At 49.1% G+C, this 27,332-nt stretch overlaps 2 protein-coding genes across 4 annotated transcripts in view; both read left to right on the forward strand.

Moving 5' to 3' along the window:
* rffl (ring finger and FYVE-like domain containing E3 ubiquitin protein ligase) overlaps positions 1–3,993 on the forward strand; it is a 15,263-nt gene extending 11,270 nt beyond the window's left edge. For both annotated transcript variants that reach the window (XM_085244524.1, XM_085244525.1), the window contains exons 4-8: positions 720–968; positions 1,095–1,299; positions 1,671–1,694; positions 1,778–1,987; positions 2,135–3,993. In XM_085244524.1, the coding sequence (XP_085100650.1) occupies positions 720–968; positions 1,095–1,299; positions 1,671–1,694; positions 1,778–1,965 (666 nt within the window). In that variant the 3' untranslated portion in view covers positions 1,966–1,987; positions 2,135–3,993. The remainder of the gene's footprint in view (positions 1–719; positions 969–1,094; positions 1,300–1,670; positions 1,695–1,777; positions 1,988–2,134) is intronic.
* A 2,314-nt stretch (positions 3,994–6,307) lies between these two features.
* On the forward strand, positions 6,308–27,293 carry wdr62 (WD repeat domain 62). Of its 2 annotated transcripts, none has more exons than XM_085244531.1 (34): positions 6,308–6,596; positions 7,159–7,250; positions 9,549–9,611; positions 9,709–9,766; positions 11,776–11,943; positions 12,179–12,316; positions 12,404–12,586; positions 12,912–13,063; positions 13,136–13,322; positions 13,947–14,072; positions 14,143–14,297; positions 14,374–14,465; positions 15,851–15,976; positions 16,071–16,141; positions 16,322–16,443; positions 18,062–18,137; positions 18,221–18,332; positions 18,419–18,482; positions 18,560–18,667; positions 18,750–18,850; positions 20,185–20,237; positions 20,358–20,567; positions 20,765–20,838; positions 20,921–21,078; positions 21,596–21,709; positions 21,784–21,895; positions 22,034–22,106; positions 22,450–22,531; positions 23,990–24,115; positions 24,417–24,696; positions 25,184–25,359; positions 26,179–26,268; positions 26,662–26,759; positions 26,957–27,293. In XM_085244531.1, the coding sequence occupies exons 1-34, from the start codon at positions 6,492–6,494 to the stop codon at positions 27,173–27,175; spliced, it is 4,164 nt and encodes a 1,387-aa protein (XP_085100657.1). In that variant the 5' UTR covers positions 6,308–6,491; the 3' UTR covers positions 27,176–27,293. The 2 variants fall into 2 exon arrangements, with proteins under 2 accessions (XP_085100657.1, XP_085100656.1); XM_085244530.1 differs by having other exon boundaries at positions 6,309–6,596; positions 13,133–13,322.
* The last annotated feature ends 39 nt before the right edge of the window (positions 27,294–27,332 follow it).

Consider the following 27,332-nt stretch of genomic DNA (forward strand, 5'->3'; position numbering starts at 1 on the left):
GTGAGACCCGCTATGGCCTGATTAACCATATTCACGGTCCGTCGCACTCGTGCAGTTGCTGGAGTGTTGTTCCTCCTCTTCGCATTCATAACAGGGAAGAGGAGGAAGAGTCTGACCGGGTGCTGGCGTCAGAGCTTGAGCGCTCCAGCTGACCTCTGATGACCTCTGATGACCTCTGATGACCTCTGCTTCTGTTGCTGCTGGAGAATCCATCATCTGTGAGGCTGGCACAAAGCAAAGCTGAAATTTTTGGTCTCCTGTGGGAGCACACTCCTCTCTGTTCACATCTTTGTGCCTGAGCACAGCGCTGTGCGCCTGGTCTGATGATGTTTAACCCGTAATGACTCGGTCTCCGTGCTGTAGCTGTTTACCTCCACCAGGGGGCAGTGTCACAAACAGCCGGTCTGTGGGCTGCTCAGCTTAGTCCTTCAGACACGAAGAGAGAGATGCTGTTGAAGCAGATGTCAGGTGTAGCATGCAACCGCGTTCTGCAGAGCACGCAAGCACGGGCAGACGTCTGCTGCAAACTAGCTGACATGTCCCGTGTGTGTAAACACTGCACACACACTGGGCGCTCACCAGTGTGGCACCTGGTCCCGCCCTGTGGGATCCAGGCAGAGGGTTTCTCTAGTCACGGTCTCCATTAAAACCATCTAGAGTTTTTGCTGCTGAATGATCTACATGATGAGTTTGTTCCTGCCGCTGTTTCCTGTTTGCAGGAGGAGCTGGTGGAGCTGGTTCTGGGTCAGCAGCCGTCCCCGTCGAGCAGCTCCGGCCCCGAGACCCCGAGCACCCACCCGCCCTCTGTGACCTCTCATTCGCCAGCACCTCGCATCTCCACCTCCACTCCCGAGCCCCCCACACCTACACCAACTCCAACTCCTGACCCCCCCACTGTACACCCCGAGGCCCCGGCCCCACCCACAGAGACAGCCCCTGCTGAGCCTGACATTCAGGATGAAGACCAGGTAAACCCAGAACCGGCCGTTAAGTGTCCAATAATGAGAGAGGGAGAGCTCAGAGCGAGCTTATGTCCTGGTTCTGTTTTTAAACCCGAGTCTGAGTTTCCTGAGTGACTCTGTGTCTCGGTTCAGACCTGGGACCCCGAAGACGCCCCGGTTACCGGCCGCAGGGCGTCTCTGGCGGACCTGACCTGCCTGGATGACATCGAGGCGCTCAGCGTCCGGCAGCTGAAGGAAATCCTGGCCAGGAACTTTGTGGACTACAAAGGCTGCTGTGAGAAGTGGGAGCTGATGGAGAGAGTGAGGCGCCTGTACCAGGACCAGCAGAGCCTGCTGGGTGAGAGAGTCCACTGTTAACACGAAACAGACTTAATACATATACAGAAGGAGAGCGCCCCCTACAGTTACGCTTTCATGATACTCAAAGAAAACAACGTGCACTAAAATTCAAAAGGGAAGTGATTCTGAGTTTGTCCTGTTTGGTTCACGTTTGCACCAAATGGTAAATGGACTGATTCTCCCAGAGTGCTCAAAGCGCTCAGCATTTAAATCGGATCAGTTCTGATCACAGACGTGAAAAATAAGTTAGAGTAGGAAAAGTTTCCTCACGAGCGGACGTCCTCTCGGTTTAGAGAGGATGCTGCACACAGGCCTCCGTTCTTCAAACACTTTTGAAACAGCTTTCTTGTGTTTCTGTTTTGCTTTCAGCTGCCAACGCTGTGAACGCTTCAGGTGAGTCTGATCACACCGAGTAACGCTGATGTCGTGTTTACATGCTGTTATTAAAGAAGCGGTTGTCGCTCCTTCGTCTCCAGAATCGGGCGGTGTCGGCACCGGAGGTCTGGAGGAGAACCTCTGTAAGATCTGTATGGACTCCCCCATCGACTGTGTGCTGCTGGAGTGCGGTCACATGGTCACCTGCACCAAGTGTGGAAAGAGAATGAGCGAGTGCCCCATGTGTCGCCAGTATGTCGTCAGAGCCGTCCACGTCTTCCGGTCCTGATCCTGGCTGCGGCTGAACCCAGGTAACCCGACCCAGACCTGGCAAACCAGTTTAACCCAGAGCGTGCATCCAGACCTAGTTTAACAAACTGGGCGCTGCCGCTTTAACAGTCTGATGTTGTTCTGGATTTAAACGAGTCTTCTTAAAGTGTTTTTTCCCTTCTTTGTAGGACCGACTGCCTCCAAAGCAATAAACTGTAATCAGGTCTTTCTGAAGGGAACTTGACAGAATGGGCTTTTATTTTGATAACTTTATTTTTCTAATGGTATGCCTGTCTGAAGACGGTGAGACGGGACCTTACCCCACCTTCAGAGCTGCTGTTTAGATGCACACACTGAATGTACAAACTCTCGCTGCGGAGAGTTCACCGCACATTTGTGAACTAATCGATTGAGAAACCACCGTGCCTTCATCGCCTTGCCGCCGCCTCGGTCTGACCTGCGGCCGTCAGCCTGCGCGCAGCCAGGCAGGAGTCTACCAATGCAGCAGGTGATGACAACCAGGAAGTCCTCGCGCTGCCTTCAAGTCCACGCTCGGCCTGCGTTCTTATCACAGTCATGTTTACGCTGCAATAAGGAAGTGAAGCGAACAGCAGCCGGCCCTCAGCCTTCAGTGTAATAACAGCAGCTTCAATGTGTCCTACACAGGAAGTTAATGATGCATTCTTCACATGGAACCATCTGTTCAGACAGATTTCTGTTTTACAGATAGTTTGCATAATTAACTGTTTTTTTAAGGAAATACTCAGGGAACCATCTTTAAATATCTATTTCTGTCTGAACGGCAGCCTAAACCTGGAAAGATGTTTTTGTTACAGAAGGAACATCTGCAGTCACGTCTCATATTCACACTAAATTTACCCTCAGTCACTGTCACTAACAGGAAACCACAGGAACATGAAAACCAGTATCCTTCTAATTACCATTTACAGTAAAGTCCAATCGTACACCTTCACATACGTGACATCATAGCAGGAACCAGCAGGGGGCAGCACACACATCACCTGAACTAAACAAACTCTAAGGATGGGACCAAATGCATAACGTGGAGCCGGCGCTTCCCCTGACGTCCGTGCACACGCTCACATTTCTGAATATTTTTAGGGCAACAAAGAAGTTCACGATGAAGGATTCAGACTTGGGTGGAGAAATGTCAGGACAGCATTCAGAGTCGGTGCTTATCACAAGGAACAAAGTCGGGAAACCGCGATTCCCAGCTAGCGTGTTGGCATGTAAGCACTTGCAGACTCAGAGGTCAGATTTCTTCCTGGCCTGGACCTCCAGCTCTTCATCCTCTCTGCCTGGAAACGACACAAACTGGAGGTTTGGGTGAAGCCGGAGCTTTAAATGTATTAACAGGTTTACTGGAAACAGCAGAGGCCCTGAAACGCTAACATGAGGGACTCCTTAAAGACAGAGGAAGACTGTTTGTGTGTTATTGAGCTTTTAGACTTTTTGGATTTAAGTTGACTTTGTTTGCACTAAACTGTTGATTTTAAACTGTTTTTCAGGAGGTTTGCAGGAGGACGGTTTGTCCTTTTCCCGAGGTTTTTATTCTAGTGAAATCACTGTGTTTGATCTTTGTGAACATTTTGGATTCAGATGGTGTTACTCGCTGGCCTTTAACCTGGAACTTCTTCCTCTGTGGTGCAGTGGGATCATGCGAGCTCAGCTGTGGAGCTCATACTGCACTATAGAGCTTCTAGCTGAAACTTACACAGGACCTTGTGTCTGTGAGCACGGTGAGGCGGGGCCAGTGAAAACAGCACAGCTGGAATGTAAACCTCTAATCCAGCTGTTTCCTCATTAGTCCCCTGGCTGCGAGCTTTTTAAAAGGACACACTGTGATCTGCAGACTTTAAGTTTTTACTTTAGCCGCCTCACGTTGACCTGTCTCTGTGTTGGAACCTTTATTTACTCAGAATGTTTCTGCAGCTACCAGTGAGACACGTTTTTACAGAGCGACAGGAAGCTTTATTTTTCTGAGTGAGCTTTGCATCGTATTCTAATAAAACTTGATTTTCATTGAGTTCTGTGTCCTGTGCTTCATTGGGTTTATTGAGGGGTGCTCAACATTTAACTGATTACGGTGGAATCTTTATTTTGTGACTTCACATAAGAAGCTTCGCAGGTCAAATTCAGCTTCATTTGTGCTTCTTCCTGTACGTAGTTCAGCTGCTTCAGCTCTGATGTCCATTTCTGGAAGCCTGCCGAGGGGCAGCACAGGTGTGCTGCTTGTACTTCCAGGCTGCGAGGAAGCCTGTGATCTAAGGGATGACTCCTAATTACATCTACCGCATATTTTAAAAATTCGGCTGCATTTGATAAGAACGTCTGATAACTGCTTTAAAAGATGTTTACTGGTGTACGTTCCAAAGATGGAAATTAGCAACCCCAGAGTTAAAATCCAGACTCCGCTCAACATTTTCTGGAAATGTATCTAAAATTTGATCTCGATATGGTTTCTAGAGATGCTTTTTGAATAAAGGTTTAACTACAGCCAGCTTGAAGGCCTGTGGTACATAGCCGATCATTAGAGATAGGTTGATCATATTTAAGATCGAAGCATTAATTAATGGCAGGACTTCTTTGAGCAGTTTTGTAGGAATGGGGTCTAAAAGACACGTTGATGGTTTGGAGGAAGTAATTATTGAAGTTAACTCAGAAAGATCAATTGGAGAAAAAGAGTCTAACTTAACATCAATGGTACTAAGAGTAGCTGTAGATAATATTACATCTGTGGGATGATTACTGGTAATTTTTTCTCTAATGGTAAAAATGTTATTTGTGAAGAAGTTCATGAAGTCATTACTAGTTAGTGTTAAAGGGATGGTTGGCTCAACAGCACTGTGATGAAGTCTACTCCCCACTGCTGTGTGATCAACTTAGGTCCTCTTGCATTAATTGTCCAGGATGCTTCTCTTCTGCTCACGTGACACAAACAATCTAGCTAGCACCCTCTTTATTTTATAATGAATTTAAAGTCTTGCTTATAAAATTTTAAATGTCCTGTCTCCCATTTACCTGGCAGACCTTCTATATATACCCCACCGTCTCTGAGATCAGCTGGCCACTCACTCCTTGGTGTCCCTGTGCTGAGACCAGCGATCGAGCTGCTGATCGTACTCTAGAATCTAGCTAGCACTACAGAAGAAGAGGTATAAAATGCAGTGTTTCTATCAGCTCAACAATCATCAGCAAACACACAAACTGTGTGTGTGCAGTTTGTCTCACAGTGTGTTGCAGCTAAAGGTCCAGCTGCTGATTTCAGGGGGAGAGAAAAGAAATAGAGCTAACTTCACTCACAGATGGAGAAACATAAGAATTAAACTTCAAATCTGAGCGAGCAGCGAGCACGCTGCCACAGAAACGTGACACTCACAGAGAAACCCCCAGATCCCCCCACTGACACGACCACTGTGGACAAACCTCCACCCGCCCCACTCCTGCTACACAGGTGACTATAGATTTAAGAGCAACAGGACTCAGAGCTGCTGAGTCTTTGATTTTATTTATTTCTGCTGTGTTTTACTTGCATCTGTTTGAAAGAGTGTAAACACAAAACATTATTTTATTTTATGTGCTGGAATATGCAGGAAATAGGTTTAAACACATATCTGCAAGTCAAAGACTTTTGAACATAATTTTATATTTGCTTAATGCAATGTGCATAAAAGTTAGAAGATTAAAACTAAAGAAACAAGTTTTAAAAACAGACTTTTTCATTTGATTCAGTTTCATATGATGGATTATGCAGAAAAATAGAATTGGGCTGAAAGGTCTGTTGCTTTATTGCATATTCAGGTTGTGTATCATGTTTTTGAAAATTAACTAATTACTTTTGAAAATAAGTAATCAGTAAAGTAATGGGATTACTTTTTTGAAGAAGTAATCAGTAATTAGTTACTAATTACTTTTTTCAAGTAACTTGACCAACACTGGCTTGGATGCCCCCCCGACCCAGTGCAGGTGTTGGAGACAGAAGAACTCTTGGACAGTGTCTCCACCCCCACGCATGAAGCTGTGGAAGAACTGGAGCGCTCCTTCAGTCAAAGACTGCTGCGTACACAGAGGAGCGTTATGGCCCATTCCTCCCAGCAGCTGTTAGACTTTATAACCATCACTGCTATATCTAAATTATATCTAAATTGCTATACTATCCATAGACTACTACTACTACTACTACTACTACTACTAATAATAATAATAATGATGACGATAGCGACGCTACGGATTGTTGATTGGCTGGTTTGGCGACGTTAGGCGGGATTTCTACGCCTCCGCTGTCCATTGGCTAGTTCTCTGTTTTGTGGGCGCGGCTTGGTTTGAACCGGAGTCCCGCCGCAGACAAAAGTGTCAGGTTTCCTGTAGCGACAGTTTATACGACGCAGGCGGCTGTCAGCAGTTCATCACCCGCGGAGAAGCTCTCTTTGTGGGAGGTTTATGTACCCACGCTGCGGCGTTTAGACTGATATCAGCCCGAGTATTTCTATTAACTTTGTCAAAGTGTCAAGTACCTCTGCTGTCATGGCAGAGGGAGCGGACTGCGGTTCGGCCAAGCCCGCGAAGAGGAAGCAACCGGCCGGGAGGAAGAGCAGACAGAGCCAGGGGAAGAGGAGCTCCAGCAGCCGGGTACAGCCTCAGCTAACAGGCTAACTGCTAGCGTCACAGTCCCGTTAGCTGTGAGAGTTTTAGCGAGGAGCTCGGGTTAGCTTACAGCCAGTATCAAAAGCACCTGAGAGGCCTGGAGGCTAAGAGCCTGTTTGTTATTACGGAAGTGAGAAGTCTGAATGTGCGGAGTTTAAATCGCTGCGAAGTTACAGCAGCTACAGCCACAGGCTAAAGTTTAGACAACAGACCGAGGGAGAGGCTGTCTCCTCCTCACACGGACTCCATGCTGAAGGAGAGTGAACACAAACTCTCTTAAAAGTTTATTTTAGGCACAGATTCATGTAAACAGCGTGCTCTGATCCCACAGCAGCTGATTCCTAATGTTCCTGACATCAGTTTCAATCTGCTGAAAACAAGTTTCACTTAGATGACTCCGGTTTTAGTTGTCTCTGTGTTTTTGTGTGCACTGTTGTTCTGTGTGAGCTGGAGGCCTCTGCTTATATCACTGGAAACGACCTGTGTGCACGGTGGGACTGTTAAATCATGAGATTTTTAAATGGACTTGTGTGTGTTATTGTTTCAGGTCTGTTTGGAGAAAGTCTTGGGTATCAGCACAGCCAGCAGCAGTGGTTTGACCTCTGACCCCAACACAGGACTCATTGCCTACCCTGCAGGGTAAGTCCCGCCTCCTTTAAGCCACCAGAGCTCTGTGCAGTATAGTAGGATTCGTGGTTCAGGGAGTAAACTTCAGGGTTTAACCCAAGGTTTGGGTTGGGTTGGTCATGAGTGATGGAGAGTATGTTGGGCAGGTTGAAGGCTGAGCTGCCGGACGGTTCAGACCAGTGAGGTCAAACCTCAGTAATGAGCAGTTTGTACTGCTGTCAGCAGCCGGTTGAGAGATGGAAGGAAACCTCTGAGGTCAGTGAAACAAAGAGGCTGTTACCGCACCCACAGTCTTCCTCACGCCGATCACAGATTCGGTGTGAGCAGTCTCAGTCAGCCACAGCAGACGTCGGGATGTTTCTGGTGGAGCCGCTGTGTCTCTGACACACAGTGAGCAGCAGCAGAGCGTCCTTAAAATCAGACTTCAGACACTCAAACGGTCTGAGAGAGATCTGATTGGTCAGGATGTGTCCATCTACACCTGTTGATCTAGAACATGACCCAGCTCGTTAGGTATGCAGCATCAGTTACCATGGTGACCTGCCTTCATCAGACTGTAAACTCACAGTTAAACCTGAAGTTATCTGCATAAGTTATCAAAGAGCTGACCTCAGATCAGTGTCAAATATTAGTCAGGTCGTTTCTTCACTGACGCTGCGCTGCCCTCTGATCTGAAATCACACATTTCAAATCATCTTGAGTGTGGCAGACGGGTGACGAGCTCTCTGCAGGTATGCTGATGTCACACGTACTGCCATGTGGGCCAAAGTCAGCTTGATGGTGTTTTCATTCAATAGTCCACAGGGCTCGCAAAATTTCAAAATCCCCGGTAGCCCTTCGGGCAGGGACTCTTCAGTTTTTGGTAGCCCAAAATAAATTTAAGTAGCCCGAATAAAAAAGAGCAATTTTTTGATTGATGTTTTGTTTCCGTTACAATATTATACATTAAAGTATAATATTGTGTGTGTTGCAACTTCTTATCTTGTGCGTGTTTTTTATTTTGACAGCGAATGCGCACCTGCGGACCACTTATGTGCAGCCCTGGTTATTTAGCTCATCATATCACAGCCACAGAAATTCTTTTGTCCATGAAACCATAAAGCTGCACTTTCTTTTTGCCTTATAGTCTGATTTGTCATAACTTCTCCGTTTTGTGGTAAGCTTTTCTTTGGCTGTCACTTCTTCACCCTGACCTGTCTTATTTGGCTCAGCAGAACTGAAATGCTTTTACACAGGCACTCACATAAGCTCAGCGATTCTCTGCGATCAACCTCTCACATGTTTAAGCTGCGGGAGATTTCACTTGTCATGTTTGCATAGTAAGCTAACGATTAATAAGACGATGTCAGAGGAATTGGTGCACAAATTATCATCACTCACAGATCAGTGCTGTCGCTCTCTATACACAGTTCGCACGATTGCAAAGTGAAAGCAAAAAAACAAGCGCAAATTCAAACGCGACTTCAATATGTCACATATTGACAGTGGCTCACCGATGCCAATGACATAATTACCCAGCTACATTTCTGAAAGAATGCAAAAGCATTGACATATATTTTTCCTACAATAGCCCGACGGGCAGGGCAGAGATAGATTTTGGTAGCCCGACTGAAAAAATCGCTAGCCCCGGGACGGCGGGCTAGCGATTTTGCGAGCCCTGGTCCAGCTTGTGCTTGCTTTATCTGATCTAAAGCATTGATCTTTCCTGGGTTATCTATAGGAAGTATTGATTCTTTAGACCAACTTTAATTCTTCTTTTCTGCGGCGGGTTGAAAGCACTAATCGGGCTGAATAAACGGGGACCGGGAGAACCGGGGCCGTATACCAGCTGATGAATGTGCAGGAACACTTAGCGCTTCTTGTAACGCACACGTTAGCTGAAAGCAGCAGACGTGTCCACAGCGACCCGCCGCCAACAGAGTAAAAGGAGCACGAAGCAGCCGGAGCTCAGACTGTAAACTGATGAAACTACAGCTGTTTGTAACGGTCCTCTGGTTGACTTCAAATTTAAGGCTGTTAACGGGTCAACATACTAACAACTACAGTCACGGGGACTCTGACTCCGTGTCACCGAGTCGACTTTATTTGTCTTTGTGGTGTTTAGTTGCTTCAGTGTTTGACGCTCCAGGACTGCACGACTGTGTGAGGCAGAAAAGGAGGATGGAGCTGTGCTCGCTGCTGGCCGGTGGCGCCGATCGGCCTGCGTTTGTTTTCTCGCAGCGTTCCTGCTCCACATCTGCCTGGTGGACCCGGGCGATGGCGCTGGCAGCAGATGGTGTTCACCCCAGTGAACCTGTTTGTGTGTTGCAGGTGTGTCGTCGTGCTGCTTCACCCGAAGAAGAACAAACAGAGTCACATCATCAGCGCCTCCAGGTACGCCGACCCTGAGCTCGGGGCGGACCCTCAAGGTCAGGTGATCTTTGGGCGTGTTGCTCAGGACAGAAGTGTTGACCTGTGTTGTGTATTTCAGGAAACCCTTCAGCGCGTTGGCGTTCTCTCACGATGGGAAGCACCTGGTCACCGGTGAGGTAAGAACCTACACGACTGACTCTGCCCACCCTACCTCCCCCTAACATGACGACACCGTGCAGGTAACTCGGGCGTGCAGCCGGTGAAGCTCCCGGGGTTCACGGTGACGAGCACGTTGAGGCATTCCCAAGCCAGCCAGGAGATGTCCTGGGAGTGCCTGGCAGGAGCGGGCCCTGGGCGTCCTGGTTCTCATGTAGAGGAGTTGTTCTCAGCACAAAACACGAGCACACGTAGATACTAGGGGTGCAACGATACACAAAATTCACGGTTCGGTTCGGTTCGATACTTTGGTGTCACGGTTCGATATTTTTTCGATACAAAAAAATGTTCATGCCTTTTTAATTTGTCATTTATTAAAATTATAAATATATATTTTAACTCAAAAGTACAGTTTTTAAATTTAACCCTAACCCTTGTGCGTGTTTTTTATTTTGACAGCGAATGCGCACCTGCGGACCACTTATGTGCAGCCCTGGTTATTTAGCTCGTCATATTGCAGCCACAGAAATTATTTTGTCCATGAAACCATAAAGCTGCACTTTCTTTTTGCCTCATAGTCTGATTTGTCATAACTTCTCCGTTTTGTGGTAAGCTTTTCTTTGGCTGTCACTTCTTCACCCTGACCTGTCTTATTTGGCTCAGCAGAACTGAAATGCTTTTACACACACACTCACATAAGCTCAGCGATTCTCTGCACGATCAACCTCTCACATGTTTAAGCTGCGGGAGATTTCACTTGTCATGTTTGCATAGTAAGCTAACGATTAATAAGACGATGTCAGAGGAATTGGTGCACAAATTATCATCACTCACAGATCAGTGCTGTCGCTCTCTATACACAGTTCGCACGATTGCAAAGTGAAAGCAAAAAAACAAGCGCAAATTCAAACGCGACTTCAATATGTCACATATTGACAGTGGCTCACCGATGCCAATGACATAATTACCCAGCTACATTTCTGAAAGAATGCAAAAGCATTGACATATATTTTTCCTACAATAGCCCGACGGGCAGGGCAGAGATAGATTTTGGTAGCCCGACTGAAAAAATCGCTAGCTCCGGGACGTCGGGCTAGCGATATTGCGAGCCCTGTATCTGATTGAGGAATCACTCATCTTTGGAAAAGAGAGTTTATTACAGAGAAATGGCTCTTTCCAAAATAAAAGCTATACTAGCCGCTTCTTCTGGGCTATATTCTCAGCAGCATAAGGAGAATCATGTGCTAACAGCTGTCTAAATGACTCGGCTAAAGTTAGTAGCATGCTTGTTGTTTTTGTCTTTGCACTAGGATGATGTCTGTGTAAATGTGCAGTCATATTCGTTGTGTTCCCACTAGTGCTTTCAGGTTAATCTCGTTGAAATGACCTTAACGCCACAACACGGCAAATCTCCGTTAACGAGCTACCGCCGATCGCCCCGTGCATGGGGCTAGACGGCCAACACGTTAACGAGCTAACTGCGCTAACACACTAGTTCCCACCCATGTAATTGAGCATTGCATGGCACATCCAACATACTGTTTTACTTTAGTGCATGACTCGCTTACCTTCAGGGTCATACGTCACATGAAAACCAAAATAATTCCAAACGCCAGATCTGAATGAGGGTGGGGGAGGTCCATGTTGTAAGGAGAGCTTAACTTCTGTCTCGCTAGCTTGCCCTGCGCTCTTCCTTCTGACTATGCTGTCTGTGTGGAGCGCTCAGTGGATCTGAGCTCGACAGTGCAGCGTAGGCAGAGTAGTCGAACGCAGATTCACTGAGCGCTCCACACAGACAGCATCGTCAGAAGGAAAATTGATAAAATAAATTACAAATGTTGTATTGTTCGATACATATGCGTACCGAACCGAAAGCACTGTATCGAACGGTTCAATATCGATACGAATATCGTTGCACCCCTAGTAGATACTCGTGCAGAGGAAGCAGAGAAATGAGCCTCCTCCTCACAGAAGGTTATCTGTCAGGAACAAACACGCGTCACACTCGTTACCTGTTCTTCTCTCTCAGAGCGGTCACATGCCCTGCGTGCGGGTCTGGGAGCTAGATGGAGGTCAGGTGGCCGAGGTTCAGTGTCACAAGTACGGCATTTCCTGCGTGGCGTTCTCCACCAACAGCTCCTACATCGTCTCTGTGGGATACCAGCACGACATGACTGTGAGCGTGTGGGACTGGAAGGTGAGCGCGCACACACACACACACACACACACACACACACACACACACACACACACACACACACACACACACACACACACACACACACACACTGCTCACCTGGTCATGAACCAAAGCAGCCACCAGAGGGCAGAGTGGAGCTGTGCAGGGTGTAAGAATCCACACCAGTCACTCGCTGACTCTGTGGCTGCGATGAAGTAACGTTTGTGACGGCCGCCGTTCTCTTGCTTTTCAGAAAGGCTCCATCATCGCCTCCAACAAAGTGTCGAGCCGCGTGTTCGCCGTCTCCTTCTCCCAGGACAGCAGCTACTTCGTCACCGCGGGAAACCGCCACGTCAAGTTCTGGTACCTGGACGCCTCCAAAGAACGACGGGTACCTGCCTGACATCCCGTCGGCCGAACACGGCTGCTCTCGCCTTCATCTGAAGTCACTGCTCACCTGATTTCTCCTTCCGCACAGGTGAACAGCACGGTGCCTTTGATTGGCCGCTCGGGGTTACTAGGCGACCACAAGAACAGCGTGTTCTGCGGGGTGGCGTGCGGGCGGGGCCGCACAGCGTCCAACACCTACTGCATCACCAGCTCTGGCCTGCTGTGTCTGTTCAACAGCAGCCGACACCTGGAGGCCTGGGTCAACCTGAAGGTCGGCAAGCTCCGCCCACATCTCACCTGAATATGTGCACCTGTGTGATTAGATATAATACTAAAATACTACCAAATATACTGTCAGTGCTGCTAATTATGTCTGTAATGAGCAAACATGAGGAATCTAATCTTAGAACCAATCAGAAAGACCTCTGAGCGCGAGTCATGTGACAGGAAGCGTTCTCATAAATGACAGCTTTGAAGCGCGGTCCTAAAGTCGCACAGTTAAAAGGCGGGTATATTTGATATCATACATGACTGAAGCTGACCGAGGTCTGACGGCGCCCGGACGCTCCTCTCTGAGCCGCTCTTCTCCTTCACAGACGTCGTCGGCGAGCTGTCTGGCGGTCAGCGAGAGCTTCGTTTTTTGCGGCTGCGCCGATGGCGTCGTCCGAGTGTTCGGCCCGTCCAACCTGCAGTATGTCACCACGCTGCACCGGCCGCACCGCCTGGGAGTCGACCTCGCTCAGAGCGGGTACGGATACTGCAAACGAAGCCAACGGTGTACAGCAGAACTCTGCTGATCGCTCACTCTGTTCCACAGAAGCCTGCTACCTGCCAGCACAGGTGCTCAGTACCCAGACACACTGGCTCTGACCTTTGACCCTGCTGCCAGACACCTGACCTGCGTGTACAACGACCACAGCCTGTATGTGTGGGACGTCAAGGACGTGAGGAACGCCAGGAAGCTGTACTCTGCTCTGTACCACAGCGGCTGTGTTTGGAGCGTCGAGGTCGGTGTAGTACTACAAGAAATACTGTAAGAAGTACTGCTAGAAATATTCCCATAAATACTAACCAGAATCGCAGGGATACTGCTGTAAGTACTACTCACAGAGACAGATGTATTTATATAGCTCTTTACATATCCAGTCACACACACATTCACACACTGGTGATGGCAGCTACATTGTAGCCACAGCCACCCTGGGGCGCACTGACAGAGGCGAGGCAACACTACTGTTGTGGAAGTACTGCTAGTAGATCCAACAATACTGAGAGGCAAAAAACTGCTAGTTATGTTCCTTCAGTATATGAAATAATACTCCTGAAACTACTACGAAGTACACTGCCTGTACAGCCAGAGGTACAGGACTGTTTCCAGAATACTACGATGGAAATCACACACGAGCATTACTGCACATACTGCTGAGATACTGCCAGGAAAGCCAGCAGCACCACAGTTGTTACTAGAACCATTACTGCATCTGTTACTGACCATGAGGCGCATTAAGCGAAACAAAGCAGGCAGATAAGTCAAACTTGACTCAGCTCAGTCTTCTTGCTTCTCCACTTCTGTGCCGTTGATTCGGTGAGAGCAGTTTGAAGTACTCTGGGTCTCGTCGTACTTTGTTCAGGTGTACCCGGAGCTGCCGGAGCCGGCCTGCCTGCCTCCGTCATCCTTCCTCACCTGCTCGTCCGATAACACCATCAGACTGTGGCACTCCGACCCCCCCGGCACGCACACAAACCTCTACAGCAACGTGAGGCAGTGACAAAACCAAATTACACTCTGTGTTTGTCCGTCTCTGACGACTTCCTGTCTGCTCCCAGGACCTGCTGAGGATCTTGTACATGGGGGAAAACACGCAGCACCTGCAGGCAGAGGGGGAGGCAGCGGGAGCTGACGGGAAGGCGGGGATCAAAGTGCTCTGCATCAGCCCGGACGGACGGCACCTGGCGGCCGGAGACCGCTGCGGAAACCTGCGGTGAGAACCGAGCGCGCTCGGTTAGCTCGGCTCACGCGGACGAGGTCGGCTGACTCGTTTCTGTTTCTGTGTTCAGGATCTTTGGGCTGCAGTTCCTGGATGAGCTGGTGAAGATCGAGGCTCACGACTCGGAGGTGCTGTGTCTGGAGTTCTCCCCGGTCTCCACAGGTAGGATGTCCCGGCACACGCGGCGAGTGTTCTACACGCCATCGTTCTGCTCAAACGTTTAAATCTGAAAGCATCAGTCGGTAGGGCTGCTCGATTATGGCAAAAATGATAATCACGATTATTTTCACTGAAATTGAGATCACGATTATTTGACGATATTTATTTAACCCTTTAAGACCTACTATAGAACCAAGTCCACCAGAGCTTATATTATTATTTTACATGCTGTGGAGCCATTTGTGGGAGCATTTCAAGTTGCTATACATCAATACAACTGTTATAGCCCATATTTTAATAATATGTATGCATTAAGTCCATAGTAATTACATAAATTGCAAAAAAGTGCAATAAACTACAAAAAAAATTGAAAATCGCTTTTGTTTTGTTTACATATATTTCTACTTGGAGAAATTTAAGAGGTTTATCCCTCAAAACTTTAAATACAATAAAGTTGCAAAAAATCGTTTCCCACCACAGGAAATTTATTTTGAGTGTCTTCATAGTTTTATTTTGGAGATACAGCAATTTTTATATACTGCAGGAAAAACAAAAAACAATCCTATGATGCAAATTTGCAAAGAAAACAGCAGGTGCATCATTTCACTGTGGGAAGTGTTACGAACAGCTGATAGGAACGGCAAAGCGTGTTTCTGGAATATTATGTTTTTGTTCCTGCAAGCGCTTTTTATGCAATTTTTGCAAAGCTATATGTGGAACGAAACCGTGACCGAGGACAAGCTGATGGCATCAGATGTAAGTACAACTCCTCCGGTTTCATATGCAAAACAAATTATTGCGCTAGCTTACACGGTTCAGGTTCTACAGGGATTTAACAATAGTTACGCAAAACGGAGCGTGCTGCTCTGACCGGCTTTAAAGGGTTAACAATGACTTTAAAAAAATAATATAAAATAGTGTGCAACACCACTGAAGTTTTTTTTTTTAAACCTCTCTTTTCAACCAACAGCAGTCACTCTCCTCTCCAAATAACTTCTGCTTAGCTTTCCGAGCTTCCCTCGGGTCCTCTTAATCAGCGGTCTCCAACCTTTTTTGCGCCACGGACGGTTTATGCCCGACAATATTTTCACGGACCGGCCTTTAAGGTGTCGCGGATAAATGAGGGAGGGGCTAATAATCGGCTCAGTCATTTTTAATGATCGTTGAAAGCCCAGATCGTAATCGTGATTAAAATTCGATTAATTGAGCAGCCCTATCAGTCGGTGAGGACGTGAAGATGCAGATCAGCAGCGCCTCAGAGTAATCCAAACCTGTCTACGACTCCGCCCATCAGAGACCCTCAGCCCTGCTGGCTGGGCGTGGTTCTGCGGGGGTGGGCTTGAGTGTGGTGCGGCTCCTGAGTGACGACGCGATTTGTGGCGTTTCAGGTGTGAAGCTGTTGGCGTCGGCCAGCAGAGACCGACTCATCCACGTCTTCGACCTGGAGAGGAACTACAGCCTGGAGCAGACCCTGAATGACCACTCGGCCTCCATCACCGCCGTCAAGTTCACAGGTACCCCAGCTCCGCCCACACGACGCCGCCCTTCATCCCATACGCACCTGTGTCGTGTTCTCCCAGCGATGTCACTTTGTTACCTGTGCTGCAGGTGAGAGCCCGGAGGTTCGACTCGTGAGCTGTGGAGCCGACAAGAGCATCTACTTCCAGACAGCTGAGCAGGTGAGGCTCCCTCGTGCACGCCTGCAGATGATCCACTTTCTGATTGGTCGATTTCTGTTCTGTTTCTGCAAAGTCTGATTTTTTTTGGTTAAACTCCTGACTGGTTTTATTTACCTGCTGATTGGTGCCGCCGTCCGTTTCCCATGATTCCGTGCTCCGGGACGACTCGTCGTGGTCCAGACTTCGGAGGGCCTGCAGTTCTCCAGGAGTCACCACGTGGTGGAGAAGACGACTCTGTACGACATGGACCTGGACTCGAGCCGGACGCACGTCGCCGTCGCCTGTCAGGACCGAAACGTCAGGTGAGAAACTCTGCGCGTGGTCACAGCTGCTGGAAACGTGTCGTTAAGAGCAGGTTTGTGGCTGCGCAGCTCGTTCAGAGGCCGCGAGGCGACGCGGCCTGTTAATCACGTGGGCAGATATCAGCTGATAAAGTCGAGTAAAGATGATTCTGATTCCTCCTTGAAGGTAATCTGGAGAACGGGGCAGGCGTTGAGGGAAGGTTACTTCCGTGAGACGGCACCTTCAGTTTCATTCAAACATTTAAACCGCGACCGGTTGGATCCCTTAATTCTCACCCCAACCAATCGCAGCAGATGGCCCCGCCCCTCCCTGAGCCTGGTTCTGCCAGAGGTTTCTTCCTGTTAAACAGAGTTTTTCCTTCCCACTGTCACCAAAGTGCTGCTCATAGGGGGTCATGTGATTGTTTGGTTTCTCTGTATGTGTTATTGTAGGGTCGACCTTGAACAAGTCACCTGACAGCTCCTAATGTTGTCGTGTAAAGACAGTGGGGGGTGGGACTCCATCAGTCAGATGAATCCTTAATGAGCAGCGCTTGGCAACTGTGGGGACGAAGAACTGCCCTGAGACAGGGGGGCACTGAGGGAGGGGTCAGGAAATGAGATTGGATGGTTTTACTAAAGCTTTGGTCACTCGAGCTCTTCGTTCAGAGCCCAGTCCCTCAGTAGCACGTGACCTATAACCCCGTGTGGACAGTTTTGCCCCTTGCAAAATGGAGAAGATGAATTTCCTGTACGTGAAAGCGACGTAGCCTCGGTATCTTATGGAGATTGACAGCACGACCTTTCTGACGTTAGAATAAAAACGGCGTGTTTTATCGCTGCGGGTCCAGCTGTTGAGTCTGCAGAAGCAGAGGCTCGTAGCCCTGCAGCTTCCTGTCGGGGCAGCTCTTCCATCACTCGCTGTCATCATCGCTCCTCTCTAATCCTGGCCGCACTCAACGGCGCGTGTTTGGCTCTGATCTTTGTTTTGTTGGTGTTTGTTGAACATCATCAGAGGCTGAGGTGTGTTACTGATGCGTGTCCCGGTGCCATCAGAGCACCGCTGTAGTGCACACGAAGCTACGGGTTCAAAACTGTGTGTGTGCGTCTGTGTGTCTGTGTCTGTGCGTGTGTGCGCGTGTGTGCGTGTGTGTGTGTGCGTGTGTGTCTGTGTGTGCGTGTGTGTCTGTGTGTGTGTGTCTGTGTGTGCGTGTGTGTGTGTGTGTGTGCGCGTGTGTGTCTGTGTGTGCGTGTGTGTGTGTGCGTGTGTGTCTGTGTGTGCGTGTGTGTGTGTGTGTGTGCGCGTGTGTGCGTGTGCGTGTGTGTCTGTGTGTGTGCGTGTGTGTCTGTGTGTCTGTGTGTGTGCGTCTGTGCGTCTGTGTGTGTGCGTCTGTCTGTGTGTGTGCGTCTGTGTGTGTGCGTCTGTGTGTGTGCGTCTGTGTGTGTGCGTCTGTCTGTGTGTGTGCGTCTGTGTGTGTGCGTCTGTGTGTGTGCGTCTGTGTGTGTGCGTCTGTGTGTGTCTGTGCGTCTGTGTGCGCGCGCGTGTGTGCGTCTGTGTGCGCGCGCGTGTGTGCGTCTGTGTGCGCGCGCGTGTGTCTGTCTGTGTGTGTGTGTGTGTGTGTGTGTGTGTGTGTGTCAGGGTCTACAACGTGGAAACAGGAAAACTGAAGAAGTGTCTGAAAGGCTCGTCCAGCGATGAGGGGGCCCTGTTTAAGGTGAGGGGGCGGGGTTAATGATTGCGGGTTATGGTGTGTCTTGTGGAAACGGCTGAAACGATGTGTCTCAATCGGAGCTGCAGGTTCAGATGGATCCGTCGGGCTCCTTCTTCGCCACCAGCTGCTCGGACAAAAACATCACCATCTTTGACTACGGGTCAGGAGAGTGCGTCGCCACCCTGTTCGGCCATTCAGGTGAGCGAATCCCCGAGCTTCATGCGCGTGTCTTTGAGGAGTTTAAACTGTCAGCTAAACGTGTCTGTGCTGCGCTGTCTCCTCAGAGCTGGTCACCTGTATCAGGTTCAGTCAGGACTGCAGACACCTGATCACGGTGTCAGGAGACAGGTGAGCTCAGCGGTCAGACGACGCGCTGCTCAGACCGATGTGCAGGAAAGCGTTGACCGACTCTTTGCTTTGTGTAGCTGTGTGTTTGTGTGGCGGCTGGACGCTCAGATGACCAGCACCATGAGGAAGAGGCGGGGCGTCAAGCTGACCGCTGCACCTGAAACCCACAAAAAGCCGAACATTAGGTAAGTCAGATGCGATGGGACGCTGCAGAAGGTGCAGCAGATGTTGGGGTTAATTCACGTTCTGCTTCATGGCGTTTTTCAGGAGGGAGACCTTCATCACGGTGCCCTCCTCCCAGCTGCCTCAGATGGAGGAGGAGGAGGAGGAGGAGGGGAGGACTCCCTGCAGGCTGGACCCGTGTCCTGGTGAGGACGAGTTCACTGAGAGCGGTTTGTCCAGTCCGGTGAAGCAAACAGCTGAGCTCTTTGTTGTGTTTACACGGTGATACTTTGTGCAGGCAGCTGTGGTGTATCGCAGACACAGAATAAATAGAGTCTGTGCAAAAACAGCATCAGTACAGCGCTGTGAGGCTCCTCACAGGGCAGCAGTACAAATACGTCTCCTCCCCTCGCCGCCGCATGTCGTGCCCTAATGAGACAGCAGCTGTTACAGCGCCCCTTCAGGGACAAACGGGAGAGGCCAGTGAGGGCCATGGTAAACCACACAGAAGAAACTTACACTGCAAGTCTGCGTCCATGTGCACACACAGGAAGTAGCAGCTGGGCGCCCTCGCCGCACACTCTCCTTTGATGCAGATGAGCTGCAGGTCGGACGTCCTCCTCCTGAAATCAGTGATAAGCTCTTTGGTGTTGGAGGTGTAAAGGACACCACACCTCCACCGTCAGACCTCCTCCCTGTATGCAGTCTCATTGGGACTGGAGATGAGGCCCACCACGCCGGTGTCGTTGTACTGACAGGTGTGAGATGAGTACAGTAGAGGGCTTGGCACACAGCCCTGTGGCGAGCTGATATCAAGGTGGGGGGCTGTGGAAAGATGGGGACCCACTCTGACTTTCTGCACACAGACAGAAAGTCTCTGATCCAGCAGCAGGTGGTGAGAGGAAGCATCGTGCAGAGCTGAAGCCAGCAAAGAGCAGCCTAGCACTGCACCCCTGTTCTTTTTGTTGGGCGAGGTTCGTGTGGAGCGCTGTAACAATGGGGGCGGGACACGATGATGCTCGCCTCGCGCTCCTGCACCGGGTGAGCAGAGCTGCTGCACGCTTTGAGGTGGACAAACTGTTCTGCTACTCTGCAAGCACAGCCTCTGACGTCGTGCTGTTGCTGGCCTTCAAGTGGGTGCAGACCCTCCCACACCTGCTGTGTATGGTTGTCACTGTAGTGGGCCTCAGTCCTCCCCTTATCCTCAGCATCTCTGCTGCCTGTCAGGTCAAGTCTGAAACTGAAAGCGTAAAACCTGAGACGGTCCAAACATTGGTGCAGATCCCACATCGGTCAGGGGATTCCTGATGACACGTGCGCGGGCTCGCTACTTCCTGCTGTGAGTCATATCCTCTTTTACTCGCTGAAAGCTGCAGGAGCTGAAAGCGCTCCCTCGGGCTCAGACAGGAGTTCACAGCTTCAGACGTTAGACTGAGCTCTGCCAGGCCGGAGGAAGCATCTGTGCTAAACTTCCAGTGTTTCTGTGAATCAGCCAGAACCAGAACGATGAGTCTTTTCTGTCCTGACTTGTTTGTTTCAGACGCTCCGCTGCTTCAGACCAACGGGAAGCTCCCCCTGTGGTTCAAGAAGCTGGTCAGTCTCCGCCCTCTAACCCTCAGCTCATCAATCTGCTCGCAGATAATGATCAACCACACTATAGACTGTGTGTGTGTGTGTGTGTGTGTGTGTGTGTGTGTGTGTGTGTTCGTTCAGCAAGGACAGGGCGGAGCCTCCTCCACCATCCAGTCGGAGAGCGAGCCTCGTCAAGTGCGCAGTCGGTGGGCGGAGCAGATGAACCCTTTGACCTTCTGCTCCAACTTCTCTCCGAGTCTCAACAAGAGCCAGGGGGAGGAGGAGGAGGAAGAAGAGGAGGGTTTCCACCCTCAGAGTCTGGAGTATCTGCTGGAGGATGAGGAGAAAGAGGTAAGGACCAGGCTGCCGGATCAATGAATATTAATATTGATTATTTTTTTTGACTGTAAATCGCAACCATTACAATCTGTGATGGTGGTGGGTGTGGCTTCTTCATGTCGAGATGGCCAAAGCTTGAAGTTTGAGTAATTGGTTAATGAGGTTGTGGTGGCTGAAATGTGGGCGGAGTCTGACTGACTGATGTTCAGGTGGTGCAGACAGCAGGTGGAGAGCAGAACAACTTCATCCTGTATCCTAGCAACACCACGGTCACCCCTGAAAGGTGAGGGTTACACCTGACGACGATGATGATGCTGCTGTTTTCATGAAGTCTGTTTTTGAAACGCTCCGATGTTTGTCTTCAGCGAGTTTGAGGTGGAGGGTGTTCCCGTTCCACAGCAGTCACTGAGCCAGCTGGAGGTCAGAGGTCAAGGGGAGGAGCCTGTGTGGCAGACTCAGCTGAGTCCAGACTCCGCCTGTTCTGAGGGATCAGCAGGAAGTCTGGAGCAGCAGCATGATCCAGGTCAGAGTTTAACCCTTTACAGGAAGCTCAAAACAGAGCCTCACTCCCCCAGGGGTGAGTTTCAAAATAAAAGCCCACAGAACAATATCAGATTAAAATCAATCAATCAATAAATCAATTAATATCAGGTTAAAATAGGAAAAGTTCCCAGTTAGATACACTAAATGACTGGAATCCTTAGATGCTAGCTTTTCAAAATAAAAGTCCCTCAGGTTAAAGAATGCTTTAGTGTCGGCTTTACATGATAAAATCCTTCACTTGGTTAGAAATTGTTCAACATGTTTAAGCCTAGTATCGAGGGGTTTTCACAATAAAGGAACTCACTGAAGTAAAGTGCCTCATCAGTTTAGAAGGACGCTTTAAATTGATTAGTTTTGTCATATTTTAAGAATAAAAGCATCCAATCTGTTACAGCAAGTTAACTGGACAATCAAACCTTTCAAAATAAGTGATAAGAGGCGCACCTTCCTCTGTTTCCCATCACGAGTCATCACAAGCTCCGCCCTTTCTGTTTCAGACACCGACTCCCTGAGTCAGGGCAGCTCAGTGGGCAGTTTGGGTTTGGAGGACGACGAGGACAGAAACTCTCTGAAGAACCACTTTGAGACTCTGGCCTCCGGTCTGAGCGAAGGTAAACACCAACATCTTCATCATTGCCATCCTCTGACAGTTACTGAGCTGCTAACATGACCTTTGACCTTCCAGAGAAGTTTGACACAGACCTGAAGACTCTGCAGCCTCCAGATGAAAAGCACTTCCTGAACCCCCGACTCAGCATCTCCACCCGCTTCCTGTCCCGCTTCCAGGACAGAATCAGGTCAGCTTACCCACAATCCACAGTGAAGCCGTGACCTTTGACCTGCAGGGTCACTGCAGGCTTGCAGGTACCACTCGCCTCCGTCACTTCTGACTCCTACGTGACTTTGTGTCCATCTTGTCTCTGCTGCTGTTTCAGGGCGAGCCGAGCTCCGCCTCCCGTCTCCATCCCGACTAGGATCTCTGAGGAGAGCAACATCAGCACCACATCGGTAAATGCACACAAGCCTGTAATGCAGGGGGCGTGTCCACATGAGGAGTGGCGCCTCCGCTCAGCGCTTCTCTTGGATTTCAAACCGAGGCAAACGCCTGATTCCAAATTTTCCTTTCAGTTACAAAACAAATTCATTTTACAGCATTTTCAGGCAACAAATAATGACACGGCACAGTCGACAGTTAGTTTACATGCATGTGGGCGTTTCCAGAGCCCCGCCTCCAACTTGATGCTACAAGAATGCAGCATGAGCTGTGGACACGACCTCTGACCTGTCGGGGCGCGCCTGAGAGCGGCCATGGCTGAGGTTTGTAACGTTGAAGAGGAAACTTGTTTTTCAGGTGAACTCCGAGTCGAGCAGCGACGTCTCATCAGCCGGGCTGACTGGGGGAGAGAACGGGGGAGGAGCAGCGGGAGGAGGAGGTGAGTTTCCTGTCAAAGCTTGAGAAGCATCAGCTGTCGCAACAGCTCGGTCACATTCTGCGTTTCTGGCTCGATGACTCAGGGAAGGCGACGGCACGCGCTCATCGCTTTGCTCCCAAACAGCTGATTGGTCCTTGCAGTCGCCATGTTTCAGGAAGCAGCTTCAACAAACTGACAGCTGTGAGTAATGACAGGGTTCACCATGGCGACGGCCAATTAAGGAGCAGTGGATGAAGACTCGGATCTGAATCATTCATACAGTCGTTTTACTGAACTTAATGAAATTTGGTAAAATAACCTGACAGGGTCTCACTACAGATGTGGACTCCTGACATTTCAGTGGAAAAATGGAAGAAATCAAAGACATAATTTCATCTTATTGTTCTAATTAAACTTAAGATTTGACAAAATCCGTCTTTAAGACCAAATTTTCAGGTTTATTAGTTTCTGTTTGGATAACATGAAGTTACATTTCTTATTGGAACAAAGAGTAGAACAGACAACAGCTGGCACATCTGCATAAAAGTACAGAAAAGTGATGCTGAGCCCCCAGGAGAGACTGCCCTCTGGTGGTAATTTGGTGCAGTGCAGTCATGACCTCAGTTCATCTACAGTCTAATAGAAAGAGGCGTTTTGTTTTTATTTCTAAAAGCAGTGTTGCCACCTTCTCGTATCGCCCAAAGCCGCTCTTAAGGCTCGTGCTGCGGCGTCCTCAGATGAGGTTTAGAGTCTCAGCTCGTCCGACTTGGAGGTTTGTGGTTGAGCAGGATGTGAGTGTACATCAGATAATGTGTGCACGTTTGCCGCCGATGTTCTCTGACGCTTCCTCTTTGCTCCGCTTTAGTGAGGACGGTCCTGCAGACACACACAGGCGATGCAGAGACGTGAGCTGTGTGAAAGGCAGGCAGAGGTTGATTACAGATTGCAGTTTAGTCTCCAGTCTGAAAATGAAAAGAGCCGGACGTGATGGTTTGAGTTTTGATGCTGCAAAGGTCTTTTTATTTTGTGTTTAATCTAAACTTGTTAAGTTCAGAATAACATTTTTAAAACCACAGGTTTTGTTTCCTAATATGAAAAATGTGAATTAAAAGCAAAGTTAGCTGAAGATCACTGTCACCGCGCCGCGGTCCGATCTGGAGGTGAAGCTGGAAATAATAATGGATGATGTTTAATCAGGTTAGTAATCAAGATTAAAACTGCAAGGATGTGATGGAGAGCTCGGCTGGAGCTGAGCAGCGCCGCGTTCAGTGCGGTCGCTGCAGCGCCGCGCCGGAGCTCCGTGTTTCTGTCTTCACTCATTTGTTTGATAAAAGTTAACACACTTGTGGTTAAGCAGAGGAAGCACACTCGCACACACGTCACACACTTCCTGTGCTGTAACAGTTAAACAGCTTAAGAGAAGCGACAGAGGCTCCAGGACGTCTCTCTGAGGGACTCCATGTGTTTGTGTGCTCACAGCGAGCTGCCGACAATCAGCCCTCCATAGAAGAGCTTCCTGCAAAATTTCCCATCAGCCCCATCGCCATGGCACACCCCGCAGAAGAAACACGGCGCTGGTCGTCCTGTGCAGAAAGACGTTAGGAGGTGTGTCTGTACGCCGCTGCGGGCACCCGGGTGTTTGTGTGGCGTCTTCCGATTTATTTATTTTTTTTATTTTTTTTGTGCAGCAAATCATGGTTGTGGTGGTGGGAATGTTTAGGGGTCAAAGGTCACAGACGGTGTGTTCACATGAGGTTGTATCTGAAGCCTGGCTGTAACTGTCCTTATCAGTAATCTTCACAGAATCGGGTGACTGTGAAACGATCTTCTCTGAACGGCGCTCAGGGACACCACTTCCTGCTCTGATCGCAGCTCGCTTACATTCTGCTCTCTTCTAACCAATCAGACGTGACCTCCAGGACCATCACGGCCCAAAACAGCTGCAGCGAGGAGGCGGCGGACCAACCGTCGGCTTTTCGGCTCAGACACCTGGGAACCACAGCCAGCTCCAGGGCCAAACTGAGCCGGGACTCTCCGGGTTCCACCTCCTCGCCCTCCTCCACGCCCACGCTGGAGGAGAACAAAGAGAACCTCCCCTCTCCAGCAGAGTGCCAGCCTCCAGCCTCCACCCTGCTCTCTGCTAGACAGGACAGCAAACCTGACAACCACCAGGACCAGACCAGCAGGTACCCCCCGGTCCCCCCCACACCAGCTGGGCTTTCCTGTCTTTACTGAACATTTTCCATCAGCCCTGGTTTAAGGTGACTCATTTCTCACACATGTAAAGCAGAGGCGAGGACTCGCAGGAGACGAGCTCTAAAATCGCTTCATTTCAGTTATTACCACATGAATAAAGACTTCTAGAAGTCTTATAACACTCTCAGCTAGTCCTTTGTTGTTGTTGTACAATGAAACACGTGTCAGATGTGTTCAGACGTAGGACAAAGGCACACATGGCCTGAGTGATGAGGGTCACGCAGACCATGGCTCAGGTGGGTGTGGGGGGAAGCAGCTGTTAGTGAGGCTGCTGGTGTGGGACTGACCTGAGGCACTGATCAGAGGGCGGCGGGTGAGATGCTCTCACTGAACGTCGGTGAGAGCATCCGTTTTGTTTTTTATTGGTTTCTTTATGATAAAAATGGGAATTATCAACCTCGACAAACCCTCTGTCAGCCTGCAGGTGTGGACCACGCCCACTCAGGTGATTTCACAGCTCATAGTTGACAGGTGTAATATCAGCAGCACAGAGGAGACTCTAATCCAGACCCCTGTGGCAACACCCACCACCTGTGAGGTCATCACCTGCCCTGCCTCCATGAAGGAAGAAGCTCGAAGACCAGCTGATCCAGGTAACACACACACACACACACACACACACACACACACACACACACACACACACACACAGGTGATGGCAGCTACATCGTAGCCACAGCTGCGACGCACTGACAGAGGTTACTTTCCTGGTATGAACGCGTCCTTTGACCGTCAGTCTTTTCTCCAGAAGCCGTTCGACTCGTCCATGTGGGCAGCTGCAAATTTCTGTCGAGCTTGCGAGTGTTAATGCCAGAGCGGGGGCTTGTTTCTGGGTCAGCACCCTCTCGGTCCATGATGGATGTTTTACATCATCATGAACATCCTAACCAGTTTCATCCCATCTGAGGGTGACCGTTTCGATGTTCTTCCAGATCTTGGCATTGAAACATCAGAATAACTTGCAGCTGTTCAGAAATGACTCCTAAAGACCTTCCTAACTTGTGTAAATCTGCAGTTGTCCTTCTTAGACCTTCACAATGTTCCCTGGACTTTCTCACTGTTCTGAGTATTGGTCAGTCCCAGAAGTGCCGTCACACAAATCCTTTGTAAGCTGCACCAGTTGTAGTCTGAGCTTTGTCCAGTTAAAATACTTGGGCACCATGCATTGGTCTGACCGTATGTAAATGCTTTGAAAGCTGTATACTGTACAGTCATTTCAGCCTCACGTTTATGCTCCTGGCTGGAAACTTCTGACACAAATATATTTTCTTCCTGATATTGTTACATTTACAGTAATTTTTTCTTTCTTTTTTTTACCCTTTTATCTTTTCTCCTCATATCTTTATGTAACTCATATCTGACCTGTACACCTGCTGCTCTGATGCTTCGTCTTTTTCTGGTCTCATTTAAAGATGTTTCTTTATCAGCTGATTTGCTGCTCTCTGCCCCGCCCACCTCGTCCTCCTCCCCTCTGGTGGAAAGGCTCCGCCCCACTCTCACAGGTAAAGGTAATTTTCTGTAAAGTTGTGATGATGATGATGCTGCTTGGATCGCTGTGTAGCGCCACAGAGGCCATAGCTGCCGTGATGTCACCTGCTGATTTCAAGATGCCGCCCTTTCACCATGACGGGGGGCTGATCTTACTGTGAAACCAAAAGCTCATTGACTAATACTTTGTGATTGACAGACCGTTAGCCAATGAGCATGCCCTGGATAATCCTGACAAAACGCACGACTACAATTCTGAAATTAGTTACTGAACCACAAAGTCGTCAATGGTTTTTTCCCAGAACTGTCCGTTGCATCGCCCTCTGCTGGCTGTTAGAAAGAATACAGCGTATTGTAACGACGCCATGCTTGTGCTTCAGGCTGTAAGAACAGATGTTTGTGTGCAGGTTCGGGAGGAGACGAAGAGTCGGTGAGCGTGCAGTGTCTGCAGATCGCCGCCGAGCTAAGGGCGACGGCGAGACGAGCTGTCCATCTTTACCAGAAGGTTTCTTCTTCACACATTGTTATTAGGATATCAACACTGATGTGAATCGTCACTTTTCTTTGAATCATCATATTTCTTTTTCTTCTTTTGTCGTTTTTCTGAATCGCTGAACGATAATCAAATGTAAAGCGTCACGCAGGCGTTTGTGTTTGTTCGTTAGTGTCCGCCTCACGTTTTCTTTGTTGTTTGTGTTGCAGCTCGGCGCAACGCTCGCTGGCTCGCAGCGACGTCTCCAGGTGTCGTCAGCGATGCTGGAGGCGTTTGACGTAGTTCGCTCTGACATGCAGGAGGTGCTGCGGGAGTCGGGTGGCAGCGTCCCCTGCGGTCAGCTGGAGGACCGCAGGACGGCGTCTCTGCTGGAGACGTACTCTGAGCGGCTGCTGCAGATGGTGGAGGAGAAAATGAAGCGTGTGTGAGCCGATGGTGGATTTGAAATCAGTATTAAACTGTGCACCTTGTGTCTGTGTGTGTCTGAGTGTGAATCACTGTCTGTAAATACTTCATGTTTCCTAATAAACGCTGTTTTTACTTTAACTGTGGCCACTGTTTCAATCCGACGGGAATACGAAACTT

The sequence above is a fragment of the Mchenga conophoros genome, linkage group LG14 (assembly GCF_057382185.1).
Source record: "Mchenga conophoros isolate Kocher_MC1m ecotype Shallow Benthic linkage group LG14, M_conophoros_male_GT1.1, whole genome shotgun sequence".
NCBI classification, from domain to species: Eukaryota; Metazoa; Chordata; class Actinopteri; order Cichliformes; family Cichlidae; genus Mchenga; species Mchenga conophoros.

What these genes read in the sequence shown, in the direction of transcription:
- wdr62 (XM_085244530.1), top strand. Translation starts at nt 6,492, where the DNA reads ATGGCAGAGGGAGCGGACTGCGGTTCGGCCAAGCCCGCGAAGAGGAAG. An exon ending in GCTGTGTTTGGAGCGTCGAG is followed by an intron (nt 13,323 to 13,946) that starts GTCGGTGTAGTA and finishes TACTTTGTTCAG; the next exon opens with GTGTACCCGGAGCTGCCGGA. An exon ending in ACACAAACCTCTACAGCAAC is followed by an intron (nt 14,073 to 14,142) that starts GTGAGGCAGTGA and finishes GTCTGCTCCCAG; the next exon opens with GACCTGCTGAGGATCTTGTA.